General features: G+C 43.6%; 1 protein-coding gene across 4 annotated transcripts in view; it reads left to right on the forward strand.

Annotated features, from left to right (window-relative positions):
- The window catches only part of opa1 (OPA1 mitochondrial dynamin like GTPase), a 35393-nt gene extending 17532 nt beyond the window's left edge, over nt 1–17861 (forward strand). For all 4 annotated transcript variants that reach the window (XM_079157221.1, XM_079157223.1, XM_079157222.1 and 1 more), the window contains 2 exons: nt 15491–15564; nt 15717–17861. In XM_079157221.1, the coding sequence (XP_079013347.1) occupies nt 15491–15555 (65 nt within the window). In that variant the 3' untranslated portion in view covers nt 15556–15564; nt 15717–17861. The remainder of the gene's footprint in view (nt 1–15490; nt 15565–15716) is intronic.
- Nucleotides 17862–18844: the final 983 nt, after the last annotated feature.

The raw sequence follows: 18844 nt of genomic DNA on the forward strand, positions 1-18844 counted from the left end.
CAGTTAGTTAGATTAAAAACACAAACAAACACCTAAAGGCCATGATTATTATATGATAGGAGGCTGTTTGTCACTGTCGGCTTGTCCCATTGGTTGTTGTCGGGATCGTGAGACCCCAATGCAGCTCATACACTTGCTTCCATACCTGAGCTTGTGGTGTGTTAAGTAAATGGTTCCTTTATTGGAAGTCTTTAAAATGTCAGTAGGTGGCAGTAGTGCTGAAGGAAATGGTATTGACCAGTCTGATACAGCACTATTCAATCAGTTGATACAGCGCAGGAAAGTTAGAATATGTCAACTGGCAATTGAAGCTTTTTTTTTTAAGGCAGATTGACTGTTTCTTTTCTATCAGACATATATGAAATTCTTCATATAATAGACAGTAATGCTGCCACATTGGAAAATGTTAAACTAAGTTTATTTTTTTATGGTCTCCACCTACTTTTAGGTCTACACCCACCATGTTCACCCCATATGTGTGTGTACTGTGCATGGTCCCATGAGACTAAACACTACACATATATTTGGAGTCTTTGGTGTGTGTGTGCGTGCGTGCGTGCGTGTGTGTGTGTGTCTGTCTGATGAGTAGCAGCAGTGTGCTGGCTGTCTACCTGTCAGTTCCAGCCACCAGCCCAGCTCTCTGTTAACACAACCGTTTTAATTAAACACAGCAGACTTTGCAGAGTGCCCACATGCCTAAAAGACAAGCCCAGACTTGCGCTCTGTTGCGTGTGTGTCCATCAGAATATGGTGACTATTACTTACTCAGCGACAAATGCATATATTATAATCATACCCACTGGGACTTTACCATCTCTCTGAACTTGATGAAAGGTTTTCAGTCACTTGAATTGGGGAAAACGCCATCTAAAATGCTCCAGAAGCCTTGGGTGTTCCTGCAGACGCTTTCGAAAAGAGCCTGCTGGCCACCTTTATTGGTCGCATCCAACGTCATGTTTGATGTATATGTAAATGGTAAGGTTTTAGGAACTAAATAGAATAGTTCATCTAGAATCATTTGGGGGTATTTTTTCTCAGGAACATATTGTCGCACAGTTGTTTAAAGAAAGTGAATCATCATTTGGAAAATCCTCGTGTTCTCAAAGGTCATTAAACAGACCCATGCCTGGCGTGCTCATTTGTTGTGTGTTCGGGTGGGATGAGGCTTCTATGAGTCACGACCAGTATGGCTCTGGTCTCAGTTTGAGCCCGGCCTTAATGGTAACCAGAGACGGATGGAGAAAATGTCTTCTTGTTTTTTTGGCACCACCAACGACCCCTCTAGTTGTTGAGAGTTAGTCATGTCTTGGACTGCTCCACCAGAGACATGACCGGACCTGTAGATGTTGTCTGGTGTTTCCATGGATATGTAAATGTATTTACCTACAGGGGGTTGATTGAGCCGCACTGCTGGTTCGCAGCCCCTGACAGTAGTTGTTGGGAGTGCGTTGCTTGAGAATTCCTTGCCTAATGTTTTCCTGCCTGTACAGGGTTCAATCCATAAACCCGCTGTAGAGAGGATGTTGAAGCAGAACAATCTTCTCCTGACGAGGATCCGTGTGCGAATATGCATTTCTCTCATTTACTTTGTTTAAAAAGCATTTAGGTATGTACAGAATGTGGTGTTTGCACAATGACACAGTGCACATGTAATATTTCTGCACTGTTGGTAAGTTTTGAAAGACATTTCTCGGGGGTGGGCCCTACATATCCGCTAATTTTTACCTGTCTGCTCGCTGAAGGCTCCTATTTACAGCTAGTACAATGGGGGTTGTGTCGTCTCCTGCTTTGGTCTTATTCAGCAAAACTCTGCTCGCTAAGCAAAGTCTGCATTCACAAAGCAGAATGCAAGGCTTGCTGCCATATCTGAACTCTCTGTTTGACACACACACTCCTAATCATTGTCCCTGTCACCACAAAGGCGCACACACACACACACACACACACACACACACACACACACACACACACACACACACACACACACACACACACACACACACACACACACACAGGCAAGCATAATTTACACACCCTACCTCAAAGTACAAGTTGCACACACACACACCACCATTCTCTCATTTACACCAACAAATCTAAAACCCATAACATTTTTTGCATGATCTAAATTGTAGGGATTACAAAACCATAAAAAAACATCTTAGATACACTAATTAGAAGTGATTTAAAAATATGATTCATGAATGTGTTTTTTTTATAAATCCTTTGACTACAAACATTAGTGTTAACAAGTCAGTCAGTCTCATCGGCATCTACAAGACGTTTTTCATGAATCGAGAGATTTTTGCTCGTGAAGTTTGAAAGTCGTTTGTCCCCAATGCAATTTCTATTGTTTTAAATAATTTTACATAAATTGGTGTGATGATCTTGAAACAAGACGGAACAAAACCGATCTGTGCCGTCGTATTGAACAAAATGAACCTCGATTCTAGAAAACTCGACGTTCAAGTCTCTCTATTGGAATTGGCTGCAGTGATCTTGTCTCATTTCTTTTTCTTTTTTTATGATTTCTGTTCCATAAACTTGACTTTACTTGACTTGAGTCAAGACTGAAGGGCTTTTCTTTGATTCTTTTCAAACTCTGATAGTTAAGTGATTTTCATCTCTTTTTTTTTTTCGTCTGAAAGGACTTTTAAAGGTGTTTTAAATTAGTGTTTGCAACTTGCAGATAGCATGACCATATGACATTTTTTTATTATTAGTCATATTTCTGGCTATCTCGTGATAGCGTTTAGTTGGCGGTGCTTTGCCCTCTGGGCCTGAAAGATCTCATCCTGCTGTCTTTATTCCTGCTGCCAGATATTCTTGGCTTCTAATTGAATGTTTGAGGCCACAGCAACACCATTTACACATTAACCCTGTAAGAGTTTTCTACATTCATTTAAACTCTGACAGGCGCACACGGTCTCTATTGTTTCCCGTCTTCATAAGGACTTCCTTGACTACTGATAAGGGGCTCGTGTTGTAAAGGCCCACAAATGAATGACGCAAGACTTTTAGTGGTTGGTTTATCTGTGTGTGTGTTTGGTTTGGTTGACTCAATTGTCGCCTTGAGAAAACACACACACGCACACACCCCTTCACTGACTTTTTCCCTCTGTGACGACCATTGAAAACGCACACGTATACAAATCATATTGGAACAGTATACATACTGTTTTGTGCATTCAAGTAGACAAACATACGTACACACACGGATGCTGTTTCACAGAGAGTACCTATACAGTTCATATAGGCACAGTCAAACATAGAGACAAATAGAGAAGAGATAACAAGGGGAATGTTTTCATTCCCTCTGCGGTGGAATCGGCTTTTCTGTGACACCAGCCGAGGGGAGGGAGGGAGAGAGCACACACACACACACACACACACACACACACACACACACACACACACACACACACACACACACACACACACACACACACACACACACACACACAGTCCTCGCTCCATTAGACACTGTCTGGAATGCCTGGACCTGCCTGGCCTTGCAAATCCTACAAGGCAAGTAAATCCAAAAACTTTCCCCAAACAGGCAAGTCATTTCCACTTCCCACCACCAAAGACTCCGCTCACTGATAGATGTGGGAATGTGGCTGGAATCTGTCATGGGATCTAGAGGGTAGGAACACACCTGTGCATGCACACTACACCCTCTGACAGACCCATGGGGTCCAGCAAGGGAACCCGTAAAGTTTGTTCCCCAGTAAATCTCTTTTTTTCTCCGTCATTTTCACTTTCACACCTGCTGAGTAGTTTTTAGAATGGGATGCAAGAGATGTGCTGTCTGGTGTAAACTTTTTCAGTAAAAGAGCTGAAGAAAAGATGTTGATAAATCTCTGGCGCGGTGCTTTACGGGTTTAAATTGAGCATTAAGCCACAAAGTTCCTGCTTCGCGTTTGGCTGGAGGCATTTGTTGCATGTTATTCCCTTTGACTCTCTCCCCTCATTTCCTGTCTGTCTCTACAGTCTAGTCACCAATAGTTGCATGAAAATGCCCAAAAATGACTGAAATTAATCTAACACCACTCATTTTGTTGTAACTCATATCTGTATATATTCTGTAAATATTCGTCTCCGTATGCTTACATCGCTAACCCCTAATTCTACGGTTTATGGCAGATTTTTCTTTTCCTCCTACCAAGAAAATGTATGTTTCAGAGTTTAAGCTTTGTCAATCTGTCTGGTTGAGTTGGTGGGTGAGTGGAGGATCTGGGTCATTAGCTGTCTGACACTTTGCACAGACCTTTCTGTAATGCAGCCTAGACCCGTATGCGTGGGTGTGAGTATGCGGGTCCATCAGTCTAAAGTCAGTCTAAACTGAACTGCATTGGCTAATGGGCTGACTCTGTGACACGCCTCAAAGCACAAAGTAAGCGAGCTTCTGAGGGCCAAAAGTGTTTTAAACACAAGTTTATATCAGAAAGTTGTATCTGCATACACTTTTCCACTTGTGGGGCTCCTAGAATATCTTTTAAAAGTCTTCCTTTAATCATGCATTGGCAAACTCCGTTACTGTATTGGACAAAGGCATCTCCCAGTCATTGTGTTTTACCTACACATTTTGTCTGTTGGCAGGCATTGAACCTGTGGATTTGTACTCACAGGAGTCCGTTTGACACGCCAGAACCATCTTCAGAAGCCGTCATTGGAAACCGTTTGGAAAAGCGCAGGCACTTTAAAAAAATACTTTGCAGGTTATTGGAGGAAACATCTGTCAATCAAACTCTTACTGAAGCCAGTCTGGAGGAGAGCGAAAGCATATTTTCCATCATGAAAAGCCGTCGGCTCTGTTCTTTGCTCTTCTTTCATTGAAGAAATACTTTCTCTACTAGTTCTGATATAACTTAAGCACCTACGCTAACCTCGTCAATGACGGACATCTTTGTTTTCAACAAACCTAAACCACGCCCGTAGCTGCGTGATCTCGTGACATCGCAGTCATTTTTAGTGTAGTTACTCAAATCAGGGGTTTATGGCACTTGATAGAAGCCTCACACCTGTTTTTAAGCCGTGCAATGTTCTGCAGGAAAAGGGACTTGTATATGTCTGTCGATGGAGCAATCGATGCATGATGAAATCTTCATTCCTCATTTTTTCAGCCCTTTAAAAAGACAGAAGGTCACATCGCCTGACTGACCCCACAGGGCCGCCAGCTAATACCGAAGGCTACTTGATCCAGCTAGCTTTCTTTTCCACCTCTCCCAACTCTCTGGATCTCTCATGCCAAATGCTGTCCAACTGACCCTGTGTCTCTCTCTCTCGCTCCCTTTGCTCTTCCATTGACAGAAGGGGAGAGAGAAAAGAATGAGAAACAGAGTTGAGACCTCACAACCTCTACTGTGGGAAAAGGAGGGAAGATGGGAGGGAAAAGTGGGAACGATAGGAGGCGTGAGAAGGGATAAACGCACTTAACAAAGGCAGAAATATGCCCCTAGGGGCAGTTTGTTGTGAGGTTGTATTTGCCCCTACTTGCAGGCAGGCTCAGCATTGCTCAGGTTACAAATACAGGTCAGGTGTGTGCCTCAGTGAGCAAGAGTGTGAAAGCACTGTTAATGAGTGGTACAATGTAGAGGTGTGTGTGTGTGTGTGTGTGTGTGTGTGTGTGTGTGTGTGTGTGTGTTTGTCAGCGTGTGCCAGACCAGCTGTATGGCACAGTGCCGTCTCTGGAGCACAGCCCAGGCCTAATGTTCACGCAAAGGCCTCTTAGGAGTCCACTGGGATGTCGCTTGGCTGCTTCGTTGCCCCTCATAGAAATTGTGTTTTTTGTATGTGTGTGTGTGTGTGTGTGTGTGTGTGTTGTACTGTAAAAGGTACAATGGTGCCTGTTTTGAGTAAGTGCACGTTACCAGAGTGTTCCCAGAATTACTGCTTCATTATGATGTCATATTATGAGCTTCCAGACACTTAACACTCGTGAAAATACATTTTAATTGCACCATTTTGCTAATTTGTCATTCATAACATACAGGTTCCTTTTCAAAGGAGCTCTTGGTGGAATCCAAGGCATATGGTATTTTTTTGAACCATTTTCGTATATTCCCAAAGCATTAGTTGAATTTGCCCCTTATTACCTTGATTGTCCTTTTGTCTCTGTCTCCCAGTGACTTACCATTTTTATAAATTACAGTTATAGTTCCTTTTTCATTCCCCTGCTCCACCTCCGCCCATGAAGGGGAAGAATCGGTTTACCGACTATCATTCCCCTCGTGGTGGCTTTTTATCCTCCTTGTCAGCTTGATAAAGAGTGTGTACATTGCGCTGGCATGAGCACGCACACACACACACACACACACACACACACACACACACACACACACCATCTCTTACTGGCACTTTATTACATTCGCTCGTTCCTTCAGTGTAAAGTTGAGGTCAGTTGTTGAGTTTTAAACCTTAGTCATGGGAGAGACCATGCGAGACACCATTACTCATTACTAGTCATGGTAAATACATTATATATGGGTTGAGTGTTTGTGTCCACTTATGGGTTTGTGTCATTTTGTTGTACTGGTATTATCATGGCAACACGTTTTTTCACACTACGCAAAAGGAACGTTATTGTAAAGTGTGGCTGTGTCTCAGTTTTTCAGAGACCCACTTTAGTCTCGCCGTGCTCACGCTGCACCCGACCCCAATGCCTATCCCTGCGAGTGGCTGGCCCACAGGGTGGCGGCGGCGGCGGCGGCTTCATGTAGATTTCTCAGGCTGTGCCAGGCTGAGCCCCATGTGTTTATGGCCAAGATGCTGGCCTGGCGAGCTCCCCTCCCAGGTCTGGCTACAGAACAGGGCCCTGGTTTCCCTTTTCCGGGCGAGGTGCTACAACTGTTTCCTGGCAGATTCAACTTTTCTTGCTCTGGCCCCTCCCCCTGGCACCACTTTGCCTTGAGAGACCCTCCCTACCAGGAGCTATTGCCCCCGACAGCACAGCTCCCAGCGTCACTGGGGCACGTTAAGTATGCGATTCATTTTGGTGTGATTCACTTTGCAGATTATTTGGGATTTTTCTCTTTCGCACTTTTTTTAATTGAGCCAGAAGCCATGGTATTTATACTCTGCAATCCTCGCTATAATGAATCTGGAAGAGCAGAGTCCAATGAGCACCGTGCCGCCACACACAGCATTTGACAACAAGATCACCATCTTCACTGTATGTTTATATTGCAACCGATGAATGAGACAGATGTGCAGAAGATTATGGATTTAGTAGGAATTAAAGGTGTCAACAGAAGGTGCTCTGAAGAACAGCGATAATGTGTGAAGTGTTTTCATGTTTGCACATGCCGTCACTTTCTCTTTTTTCCTTTCTCCTGTGTGGAAGCAGAATACAATAAAGTGCTGGTTGTCTGAGCTTGCTCACCGGAATGCCTGCTCAGCCTCACGCTCACTTTGTTTCCTTTCATCTCCCCCCCCCCCCTCCTCCTTTGAGCAGCTTCCTCCAGAGTGATTAGCGAGTGCTCCTCTGTAAGGGATGACGTATCGTTCTGAGGTGTTGTGCGCACATGTGCCTGCATGATCGCAGTGTGCAAATGCTTCCCCAAAGTCGGCACCGCTCGTTTCTGGCCTGCTGCATTGACGCCGCCGATTGGATCACTATTTTAATGCCAGTGTACGTGTCAGACAGCTGTTTGGCTCTATTCACATATAAACTGACAGACAGATATTATTACCTGATCATGTTTGCGTAATTAAAGGTTGACACGCACACATTGGTGTATTTGTCTTTCCACATACACACAACACATTCCTACACAATCACTGTCCACTGTGGACTGTTTTTCAAAAAGTCTCTTTTTAAAAGGTTGAAAATGTCACCTTGCTATGGGTGGAAAGCCAAAACAGGAAAAAGGAGGCGGTTTCATACCATATCCACATCACAGTAGACATGGCCTGAGTCAACTGGTCTGCATTTTTTAACGTGGGGGTGGTGTTGTGCAGTGTGATTGTGGGCAGACTGTATGCTCTGTGGCACGTTGGGGGCCATTGCCCTTACAGACACTAACTTCAGTATGACCTTTATGAATTTGAATTACTTCCTTTTTTTTCTCCATTATACACTTCTGTTGATTCAACTCACTCCTTTCCTTTTGCTCCCTTTTTTTCCACCTTTCTGTAAAACTCGATCCCACTCTTCCGGCCACGATTTATTGTTTTTGTCTCCGAATGAAATACTTGGACAACAGTGTCGCTTCGTAAAGTAAGGAGGCTTGGTAGTGATACAATATCATTTTTTTTTTTTTTCCCCATGGAGGAGCGAACGTCAGGTTGCAGAGCTGCTGCAGAGCATTTTCTCCCCGGGAGCATCGAGTACTCAAACCGTAGATCCACAGTTGTCATAACACTGGCACAGTTACAGCTGCTCCTCCTGCATTTTATCTAATCTTATCTTGTTAATGATGTGTGCAAACGACTTCCGAAGTGAACTGACTTTTCTCTCACAAGACACCCTAAAACATCTGTAAATATCTTGAATATTTTGTTTCCATACCTTATGACGGCTTTCTTTGTACTGTGGTGTCAACGGCTAGATTAGTGAAGAGAGCAAGGTTAAAACCGTATAAAAGAGTATATCTGGTTTTCTACATTAGGCGTCATTTCCATAGTATAACCTATTTATATATATATATAACCTGCTTTATATAGTTTTAATTCAGTTACAATTTGATCGAGGCACATTTCCTTGGAACCCTATATTCACTTTTCCGTCTGTTATTCTCTTAAGAGCTGCAACAATTAATCGATTAGTTGTCAACAAAATAATCACCAGCTAGTTCGATAATAAACGGATTAAGTCATTTATTAAGAAAAGGAATAAGTATAATTCCTGTGATTCCTGCTTCTTAAATGTGAACATTTGCTGGTTTCTTTACTCCTCTCTGACGGTTAACTGAATATCTTTAAGTTGTGGACAGAAAAAAGACATTTGATGACGTAATCTTTGGTCTATAGAAAAAATATACACAACAAACAACTCATTTATTAATCAAGAAAATTAGTAACAGATTAATTGACAATAAAAATGATACTTGTAGCACAGGAGTCTCTCTCTCTCTCACCTTGTCTTCCTCCTCCTTCCTCACCTCACTCCAACAAGACTTCAACCAGCCACCTGCCCCTATTTACAAAGTCGTGACCTTCGTCTCTTTCCACTTTCCCATCATTCATCACTTCCCCCTTATTCCCTCCCCGTCACTGTCTCGCTTCCTCTCTTCACTCCTATACATCCATCCTTCCTCTCCTGTCAACAACCAGGCATGTCTAAGACTTGTTGCACAGATGCATCGTACGCAGCTATACAGCATCTAGGCTCTTTATCAGTTATGAAAACAGGCAAACAGTTTAATTTGAAAAAAACAAACAATAAAGTACTGTACTTAATCTGTAGGTTATTTGGCTGCTTCTGAATATCCTCCCTAGATGCAAATAAATCCGCCGGACTAAAGGAAACAAGAGAAAAGAGAGCTGTGTGTTTTAGATGACAACCAATCAAGAGGCGATAAAGAAGTAAAACTACGAAGGTGAAGCCATCGATCACTCTCTAGAGGAGAGACGGACCAAGTGTGGGAAAATGGGAAGAGAAGGAGGTGTGTGCTTCTGTTCACATGTTTCCAGCACACCGTATCCACCGGGGACCCATTCCCACTGATCCTCCCGTCACTCAAACACAAGCACAGGTCCGACATCAGATGCTGGTAAAGATGAGGTAATAGGAAAACCATATAGGTGGAAAATATGCTAACTTTAGGTTGGAATCTTCTCATGTCATGACCACACTGCCCTAGGAGGTTAGCCGTACCCTGTTTTTGATTTACTGTCGTCTAGTTAACAGGCAGAAATGTGGGGTCTTGTTTATTGGACAGTTTTGTGGTTGACAACATGTAGGAGAATATCTCGGACAAACCCTGTTTCCAATAGACTCATTTTAAAAGTGGAAAACTCTGTAAAAGGTGTTTCCTGTCTGCCGTTATGAAGGTAACGCAGAGTCTCACTTTGGCTCCCTTACCGCAAAATTGCAAAGTCTTACTAAACAAGCACATATAAAATCATCATTTGACTCATTTTTTTTAATATGATGCCTGTAGATGTAGTGTATGTGTGGGTAGGCTGTTTTTGGAGTACGACGTATATTTCAGCTTACGTGTTGAGTATCAACAAAGAGACAAACGGGTCGTTAGATACTGTGACCCTTTCTGAGGCACCAGTGCTAATTTTCGGCCTTTGCAAGTGAAACACCTGCAGTCCATATGAGCCTGAACAGGCCTTTGCTTCAGGCTCAAAGGAATTCCAGGTGTGTTTGCTGTCTCTCAGCGTTACATGGATGTGCCGGTGTGTGGGGTCCAGAGCAGCTGGAAACCAGTATTTACCTGAGGGCAGCGGAGAGGAGAGGACACCCGGCATGTCTTATTGCTCTCTCTCTCTGTTGTCTTGTGTGATTGGCTGGTTTGGGGTCAGTGCCATGTCAAGAAGGGACTGAGAGAAGGTGATTAAAAACAGATCCTTTACATTTAAACCCAGGTACTGACAGGGCTGGAAGTATGCATGCCTTTTTTTCTTTTTTTAAACTTGAGTGTGTTTTTGTTTTGTGTGCTCACTCACTCTGAGTTCAGCTTTAGTTAACTTGGGCCGCACACCTGTGGCCGATGCAGCAGAGGGGTGTTTCTCTGCGGGATTATGACAGGATCTCAAGTTTAAACCCAACTTGTCAGCCTCACATCCTCGGGTCCATGTGGCTACTCGAGATTGATTGCCACTTAGCCTCAGCGCAGGATTGTCAAAATGTGAGTCTTGGAAAACTTCAGACTCGTGACTTTCTGTGATTTACGCCGCGAGTCACAAGTAGACTTCCTGTCTCAGACCTGTTCATTTTTAACAATCCGTATGGAAAGTGATGCTGACTGATTACTGCTCTGTTTGGATGATACGTTTCAGTTGTTCTGTGTTCATGATCATTTACATTTACTGTCGTAGCTCTCATCAGGCCTGGAGCTAAACCCACCATCTTCCAAATCTTGTCACCACAATCTTCATCTTTATAACCCCCTGTACTAAAAACGGCTCAAATCTCTCGCCCCTTCAAAGGCCCGAGCAGCGCTCGACAATAAAAACCCGCGCCGCACAGTCGTCACCTGGCTCTTTCCAAGGACTTCTCTGCCGTTTTGGTTTAGTCTGCCTCCCAGCTGACCCTTGAGCGTTGACCTGTTTAGACCTACGTATGTCGTTCCCCAGGTTGGGCTGCTCTTTCCCAGGCATCTGTTTTCTAGATAAGAGCTGTGACTGCGAGGGCTGATTCATTGCTCTGTCGCTGACGCGGCGTTTGGGCCGTCGACATCCCGGCTCTCCCAGTGTCCAGGTCTCCCACGGCCCAGTTTTTATAGCATGACAATCCAGATTTAGTGACAAATCAAGCAGCATGCTGAGGAAGAGGGGGGAAAAAAAAGGGCTTTTCTGTTTGTTACATTAAAAGATCGCCTTTCAAAGGCAGAAACAGCCGAGCATTAAAATGTTCCATGTCCCTACCTACACTGTGACCCTGGCGGTCATGAATGATGACAGGAACCAAACCCCCCCCCCCCCCCCCCCCCCCCCCCCTCTCGAGTGACCATAATATGAATTGCTGCAAAAGGAGCCTCAACCTTGGCACCAAACTTCATCCACTGAAATCTCTCTGTTGCCACTTTTTCATAACAGCCACCCTTTCTTTACAGGAGAGTGGCCATCTCCCACAGTAAGAGGATTATTATTTTTTCTTTCTCACAGTACGTTGCAGGCCTCCCTGTCCTCTCTCGCTCTCTCTCTCTCTCATCTTCTCCTCTCCTCTGTTCTCCCTCTCTTCTGTGTTGGCTACTTGTCCAGCAGGGCCGCGCAGTTTCAAACTCTAATTACAGGTCAATTAAAGCCTTTGTGGCGCAGCTCTCCTTCTGCCAGCGCTTCGGCTGCGGCAGGCTTACGGGACTCGACGGAGTGAGAGTGAATGAGATATCATTTCATGTGGAGATCAGCCGAGAGAAGGTCTTGAAAGAGGGAATTTGGGGGGGGGGGGGGGGGGGGGGGCTCCTCTCTTTCTCTCAATGGGCGAGAGTCCCTCCATCCTCGCCAACCCACACAGCACCCAGCATCTTAAAGAAGGGGCCTCTGGGATAGAGGCCAGAGGATTATGGGAATATTCATGACCAGATAAAGGGGTGAGCGGTTGAATGACTGTGTTTTGGGGCTCATCTCTTAGGTAAACAGGAGCCTAAATGGAGTTTTAGATCGCTACTCCCACTGCTCTGCAAGGAGCCGGCGATAGTGACTCTGTCCACTCTTTTTGCATTTCCACAGGACGGAGAAAAGAAAGCCTTGTTGTGGCCTTTTCTTCCTCTTGCTGCTGTCTTTTTGTGGCAAACAGATGGTGTGGGGGAAATAAATATCTGTTTCTCACAGTTTTTATCCTCCGAATATTGGCTTTTTTGAAAGACACCATTCACATTCACCAGTGGCCTCCTGGGCTCCTGAAAGCTGCCGAGGGCTCATTTTAAAGTCATTAAGCATCCTGTGTAAGGGAATCGTTGATGGGTTTAGTTGGGTCTTCTCCCCAAAATGTCATGATGGAATAAATATATATATTTAAATAGGTGGCTGATCATTTGTCAGGAGAGACCGGAGATTTTGTGGTCAAGTTTTGTGCTTGATGGGAGCTGGAAGTTGCTGCACATCTTGTGACTCTGAACTGATTAAACGTTAAATGTATTCAAATGAATGAGGGCGCTGCAGTACTAATGTCAACCTGAACGCGGCCCGGGGATGTCTTGTAGTAGTGTAAAACCTTCTGAAGGCAAATGAGTGCGTTGTAATTTTGGGGTGTATAAAATGGTGTTTTTATTATAAGAGCTGCCCAGTGCAACCACAGTTTAGTGCTCCACTGGATCAATGATGGGTTTCAGTTGCGTCAGCCGCGCAGAGTGATTTCCAACCTTCCATGGTAAACTTTTCCAGACAATCTGGGGAAACAAACTTGTGTCTTTTCTTATCACAAGACCTCTAATCTAACCGCTGCTGACCCCAGTGACTTAGAAGAGCACGGTGTCTTTGCCCGACGGTTGGATCCTTAATGTTTGACCCGTGTTAAGCGGTCTGCATGTGAAGCACTGAGGCTCCATAGCGCACCTTATCATCAGCCACATCTAAACCCACTTAGAAGCTTTGAAGCTTGAGCCAGGGGATTTCCCATGTTTTGATGAGCCGACAGTCTGTAACCTCCTTTCCCCCGCACAGACTAAAACTCCACACCCCCGTATACCTCACATCTCTTCTTCTTCAGGTCGAACAGATGTTGGTAATCCTACTCTGATTGGCTCAGATTGAGCTGTGTAGTTCTGTGGTGAGGGCACGCAGCCCACGCGGCTGAACCCTTGTCAGTTGCCTTTGAGCCGTGCCCTGCGGTGGGCTGCGTGCTGGAATGGCGTACCGCCGGGTTATGTTTCATTCAACCCCACACCTGCTGCACTGACTTGTCAGCGTGCCCCTCGACAGGCCCCCTTAATGCCTCCATTAGGTGTTGTAATCTCCACCTAACGCCCTGCCATTTTGCCTGAGTGTGTTAAAGGCCAGGGAGTTTTTTTTCTTTCTTTTTTTTTGCCACCTGCCAGCGTTGAGTGTGTAGGAAGGTGAAAAAAGGTGAAGGTAGCGTGACTGTACAGCTCTAGCTGGTTTTCGAGACGTTCAGGTGGTTTTGACTTTGTTGTCCAAGTTTTTCTGTCTGTCAGTTAATTCGCTCAGTTCTGCCTACTGTGTGTGTGTGTGTGTGTGTGTGTGTGTGTGTGTGTGTGTGTGTGTGTGTGTGTGTGTGTGTGTGTGTGTGTGTGTGTGTGTGTGTGTGTGTGTGTGTGTGTGTGTGTGTGTGTGTGTGTGTGTTATCCAGAACTCCTCAGCTCTGCTAGTATTTCAGGGGGGGGGCTGCATCTCTCCTAAGAACCGTGTGCTTTTCATCCATCAGGAAAAGGATACCTAAGCAGCCGTGCTCCCATCAAAAGGGGGCTGCACACAAGCCCCCGAGTACAATATTTAGTTTCACTCCAAAGCACGCACACACTTACTATCACCTTTGTGCCGACCTGAAATGGACACTTCTACGACACTGTTGCTCTGAGGTCCGAACCACAATGATTTATCTCCCTGAGGTCTTTTTTTTTTTTTTTTTTAAGTTGTTTTCATTGGGCCTTCTTTACAGGAAGATAATCGACAATAGGTCGCCTATGGATCTCGTGTGGCCGATTGATCAAGACGGAGCAGTGCTCGTTTGTTTTTCAGAGCCGGTGTTTGAGTTTGTGCTTGGGAGGAGATCCAGACAGATTAGCGAGGGTGACAGGGAACGCCGGAGAGCCAGCCAGGCCTGGAGGTGCAGCTGGCATTGCGAGCCGCGGCTTCCTTTTCTCTGTGTTGGCCCACAGACTTCCTTCAGCCACTGTTTAATCAGTGATTAAGACCGCTTTAGATGGCTCGCTCATCTCGTGTGACAGTACATGTCGGGTAGAAGGATTGCCCCGTCTAATGCGTTCTTCGGACAATGGGAGTGTAATCGTGAAAAGAAGTGACTGATTGTTTTTCCAGTAGACCCCCCCCCCGTCCCCCTTTCATGTGAAATGTTGTTATCGTATCTCCCTCTATCCATTAACAATGTGCCCGTGAGGTACATACCACGAAATGGGGAGGGTGAGAGCTTTGATGTGGTCTTTGCTGACTGGGAAAGGGTACACAAGTCTTCATCATCACATGTGTGAAGTGGTCTTGAGGTTTGGCTGTCGCTGTCAGAGGGCCATCTGGTGTTCTGGTGAAAGACGTGAGGGGATTTCTACCTGCAGAGGTCTCTGGTAGGGGGAGGGGAATATTGTTTAATATTTCCTCCGTTTACAGAGCAGATTTATAAGCTGCTACCGATCCTGGTGTCGCTTCACTTAGAACTCATTTTGTTGACTGACTTGATTGATTGACTGATTCACACTCTTTGAAGGAGAGCAGTCCCTGCTGTGAATAATCATTGGAAATGTCGAGGGCTGCAGCAAATAATTATATCCATCATCAATTAATCTTCCAGTTCTTTTCCTGATGATCCGCCCCAATGTGTTGTCTTCAGCTTCACACTGACAGACAAACTTTCAGGACAAAAGCATTCAGCATACTTGTGCTGGCACCAGTTTTCCAGAGGCCAAGCTGAGGTCCTCAGATATTTAGTTTCGTCCGACCAACAGTCCAAAAGATATTTGGTTTACAATGATTTAAAACGCAAAAAAAAGCTGACGATCCTCACATTTGACAAGCTGAGAGCAAAGAATGTTTGGCTTTTCTATTTAAAAAAAAAAGAAAAAAGACTAGAAGATCACTCGGTTATTAAAGTTGTTGCTGACTAATTGGCTTTGTGTTTTTGTATTTGTTTTGTGTTTTTATCAGGGGTTTGACTAACCAACCTGCTTTTTGTGCTTTTCTGTAGAGAAAGTTCGTGAGATTCAGGAGAAACTTGAAGCCTTCATAGAAGCTCTTCACAAGGAAAAATAAGACAAGCAGGTATTTGTCTCTGTGCTGTATGGTTAAACTTACCAATTGTTAAATAATAGTAAATGTTCAAGTTGTTTTTAAATAGTAAGAGCCTAAATAAATGGTAATTGTGCACTGTATGTAAAGATAATCTATTGTTCCTCCTCCCCTTTCCTTTACAGAACTGTTGAAAGTAAATTTACGGATCCCAACAGAGAAATGCACTGAACAAAGACGAGAGAATCTGTAAATGACGTCATCACATCCTGACTTTGGCCACACCGCTCACTCATCTGATTTTAATATCCGCGTCTTGGCTCCCCGTCCCCCTTCGAAGCTGATGAAAAGATGGACCTGAACTGAAGGAAACAGTTTTCAAGCTTTATCTTTGAATTACCTTTCTTTTTTTTTCTCTTGCAAACTGTCCTGGGTCCAGAGGGGCGATCAGGAGGGAAAAGAGAAGCATGCACAGTGTTGTCAGACATCTAACCTCTCATTTTCAATAAATGAGGACTGTTTTTTCTTTTCCAGCTGATGGTGTCTGTGTACATGTGATTAGAAGAGTTTGTGTCTTCACTGATGTCACCTTTGGCGCTTTTCCTGATGGGTGAAACAGCCTTGAGTTTAATCCCTTTATCTCGCCTGGTGCTCCTAAAATACGAAATGAGACACTTACTTGGTACACAAGAATTCTCCTATATTTAACATTTACCGGTTCTTTTTTGTTGCACTTAAGTTCTCCCTCCAAGCAGCAGCTATTCTCTACATTTATGCTCCATGTACCCCTAAATAAGAGCAGCAGATGTCCTCACATCAACATGTTAAGAGTAGAAAGTAGCTTTAATATCCAGCTTCCCTCTCATCAACTCTCCCCATTGTAACTCCACAACTACCACTCAATAACCGCACACGACCAGCTGACGTGTCGGAAACAATAGTATGTATAGATTTATTTCTTTTTGATCTAATGGGGTTATATTTGACAATGGTTTGTTAATGTCTGCCAAATGCACATGATGTCCTGGTCATGCCACCTTTTTGTTTCTGTATTTGTCTAGTGTTTGTGATGTTTGCACTTCCATCATTGTACATTTCCTCTATACTCTCCCCGTGTTGTAACTAAGAGATAATAATACTACTGCTTCCAAAGGAAAAACAAATGGGACACCCTCTTGATAGGTTTACAAATGTAACTAAACATAAATTCAGGATGCTTCTAGATTGTTGAGACACATTATTAAACTAAGAGCAGCAGTTTTTGAACTGATTGTGATGATATATTTTAACATATTACATTGTTATATAATGTCTAAGGTTAAAGACGTCATTTCTCAATAGCCACATTGCATCATCAGTTAACGATGTCATAATAATAACAGTGTAAAAGTAAATTATCAACCAGTTTAAATGTACATTTGATTTGATTTTTCAGACCTGGGTTTAAGCCTTTAGCGCACGAGTAGCCAGTCCATGTTGATCAGTCGGTCCAGTGACGCAGGCGAAGGTGGGTTATCCCGATGTGGTTCCAATCCGCACCGGGTTTGATGGTTTGGCAGGACAGTTATGTACATGTACTCGGCACAGGTGCACTTGCACATGTCTACTCATCCTCTCCTTTCTGTGATGATAGTCATTAAGATCATATGCCTCTTGCTGCTTGGGGGGGGGGGTGAGGGATCAAACACCTGAAAACCAAGGGAACGGTAATCTCCCTTTTGTAAATGAACAGAAGTTATCTTCAAAATTAAGAAAAAGGAAAATATCTAACATGCTGGAGGGTCATTTTAAACTGAAGTGGTATACGTTTGTCAGCTCACTGATTCTTCTACACGTCAATGTCCAGGGCTGGATGTTGCCTCACTGCTCCTGATATTGTGCATTTTACTCATTCTCATCTTGAACTCCTTCTCTCACATCCACCTCCATCATTTGGACAATTGTGACTCTTTCCATCACCCACCTAGACATCCACTCACTCTTCCTAGCTTGGTCTGTTTTGACCGAAGGTGGGGTATTAGACTGCGTAAAACCCATCCACTCATTCATGTGTATATGGGTTTGTGTGTGTGTATATATATATATATACATACATACGTACAACAGGCGGTGCATTCTGTACAGGTAAAGCCATGGAGCTACTATAATGTACAGCACGTGTATGCAGAGTGAACAACTTGTGTAACAAAATCCACGAGTTGGTTCAAAAAAATGTTTTATGTTGTAGAAAGTAATGTTTGCATGGTGTACCCCATCAGATGTGCTTTATTTATTTAATTTGTGGTTAAAAGAGAAAGATAAAAAAAATAAAATTGACAAATACAAAATGACCTTTTCCATGTTGTGTCATCTTGTCCAGTCCATGTTAAACGTATTGTATAGTTTCATTGAACAATGTCCATTTGCCTGAACCTTTTAGCCAATGAGAACACTCAAATAACATGAAGAAAGTTGACAAAACAATCTCATCGTAAACTTTAGTTTGTAGTCTTGTGGAGCTTTCGACCATGTATGATCTTCATCAGCAAATGAGTGAGTTTGCCCAGCTATCATAGAAATGCTTTCAAATAACCATTCCTTTTTTTTTCTTTTTTTTTTCTTATCACAATCACCCTAAATGTGGAGGTTCAAACCTCAAAACAATCGTGGCTTTCAACTTTTGAGACGACACAAAGTCCTCAAGCTCAGAATCTACTTTTCCATGAACCAAGCTAATTCCATCCACTGATGGAGATCATGTTATATGATTGAAACGACCAAAACAACTAAATGCACCTTGTGTTAACATTGTTTTTTCAACTAATGTTTCCAAGTCGAGAATGACCATTGAAACTCAAAAGGATGAATCTAGTCGTTCTAGCGGCTCTGGGGGGCTAAACCGTGCTTTGAGCTAAATGCTAACATGCGCAGACTGACGGTGGTATTACCTGCTAACAACCAGCATGTTAATTAGCAATAAACACAAAGCACAGCTGGTGGGAATTAGTTTTGCAGGTATTTGGTCATAAAAAAAATGATTGGACAAATATTCAAATGTGGACCTCTTGATACCGCTAAGAACGCTTCAGTGATCACCAAATCTTGCCAGTCATCACTTGTCATGATTACAAGTCATCATCTGGGGACAGTGAATGTCTGTTTAGTTAAATAGAAACCTGGCAAGTTAAAGGCCATCACCTTTGATGCATTGTTTCACTCTCATCATTGGAGAGTTGTGTTGCATGAAGGTGTGTTTCCATAATATAGTCTGCTGTTGTCCTACAGCTGGTTGCATCTGGATGCAGTGACCTTTGTGCTGATGTGATGAGGCCTC

Source organism: Pholis gunnellus (genome assembly GCF_910591455.1).
Source record: "Pholis gunnellus genome assembly, chromosome: 4".
NCBI classification, from domain to species: domain Eukaryota; kingdom Metazoa; phylum Chordata; class Actinopteri; order Perciformes; family Pholidae; genus Pholis; species Pholis gunnellus.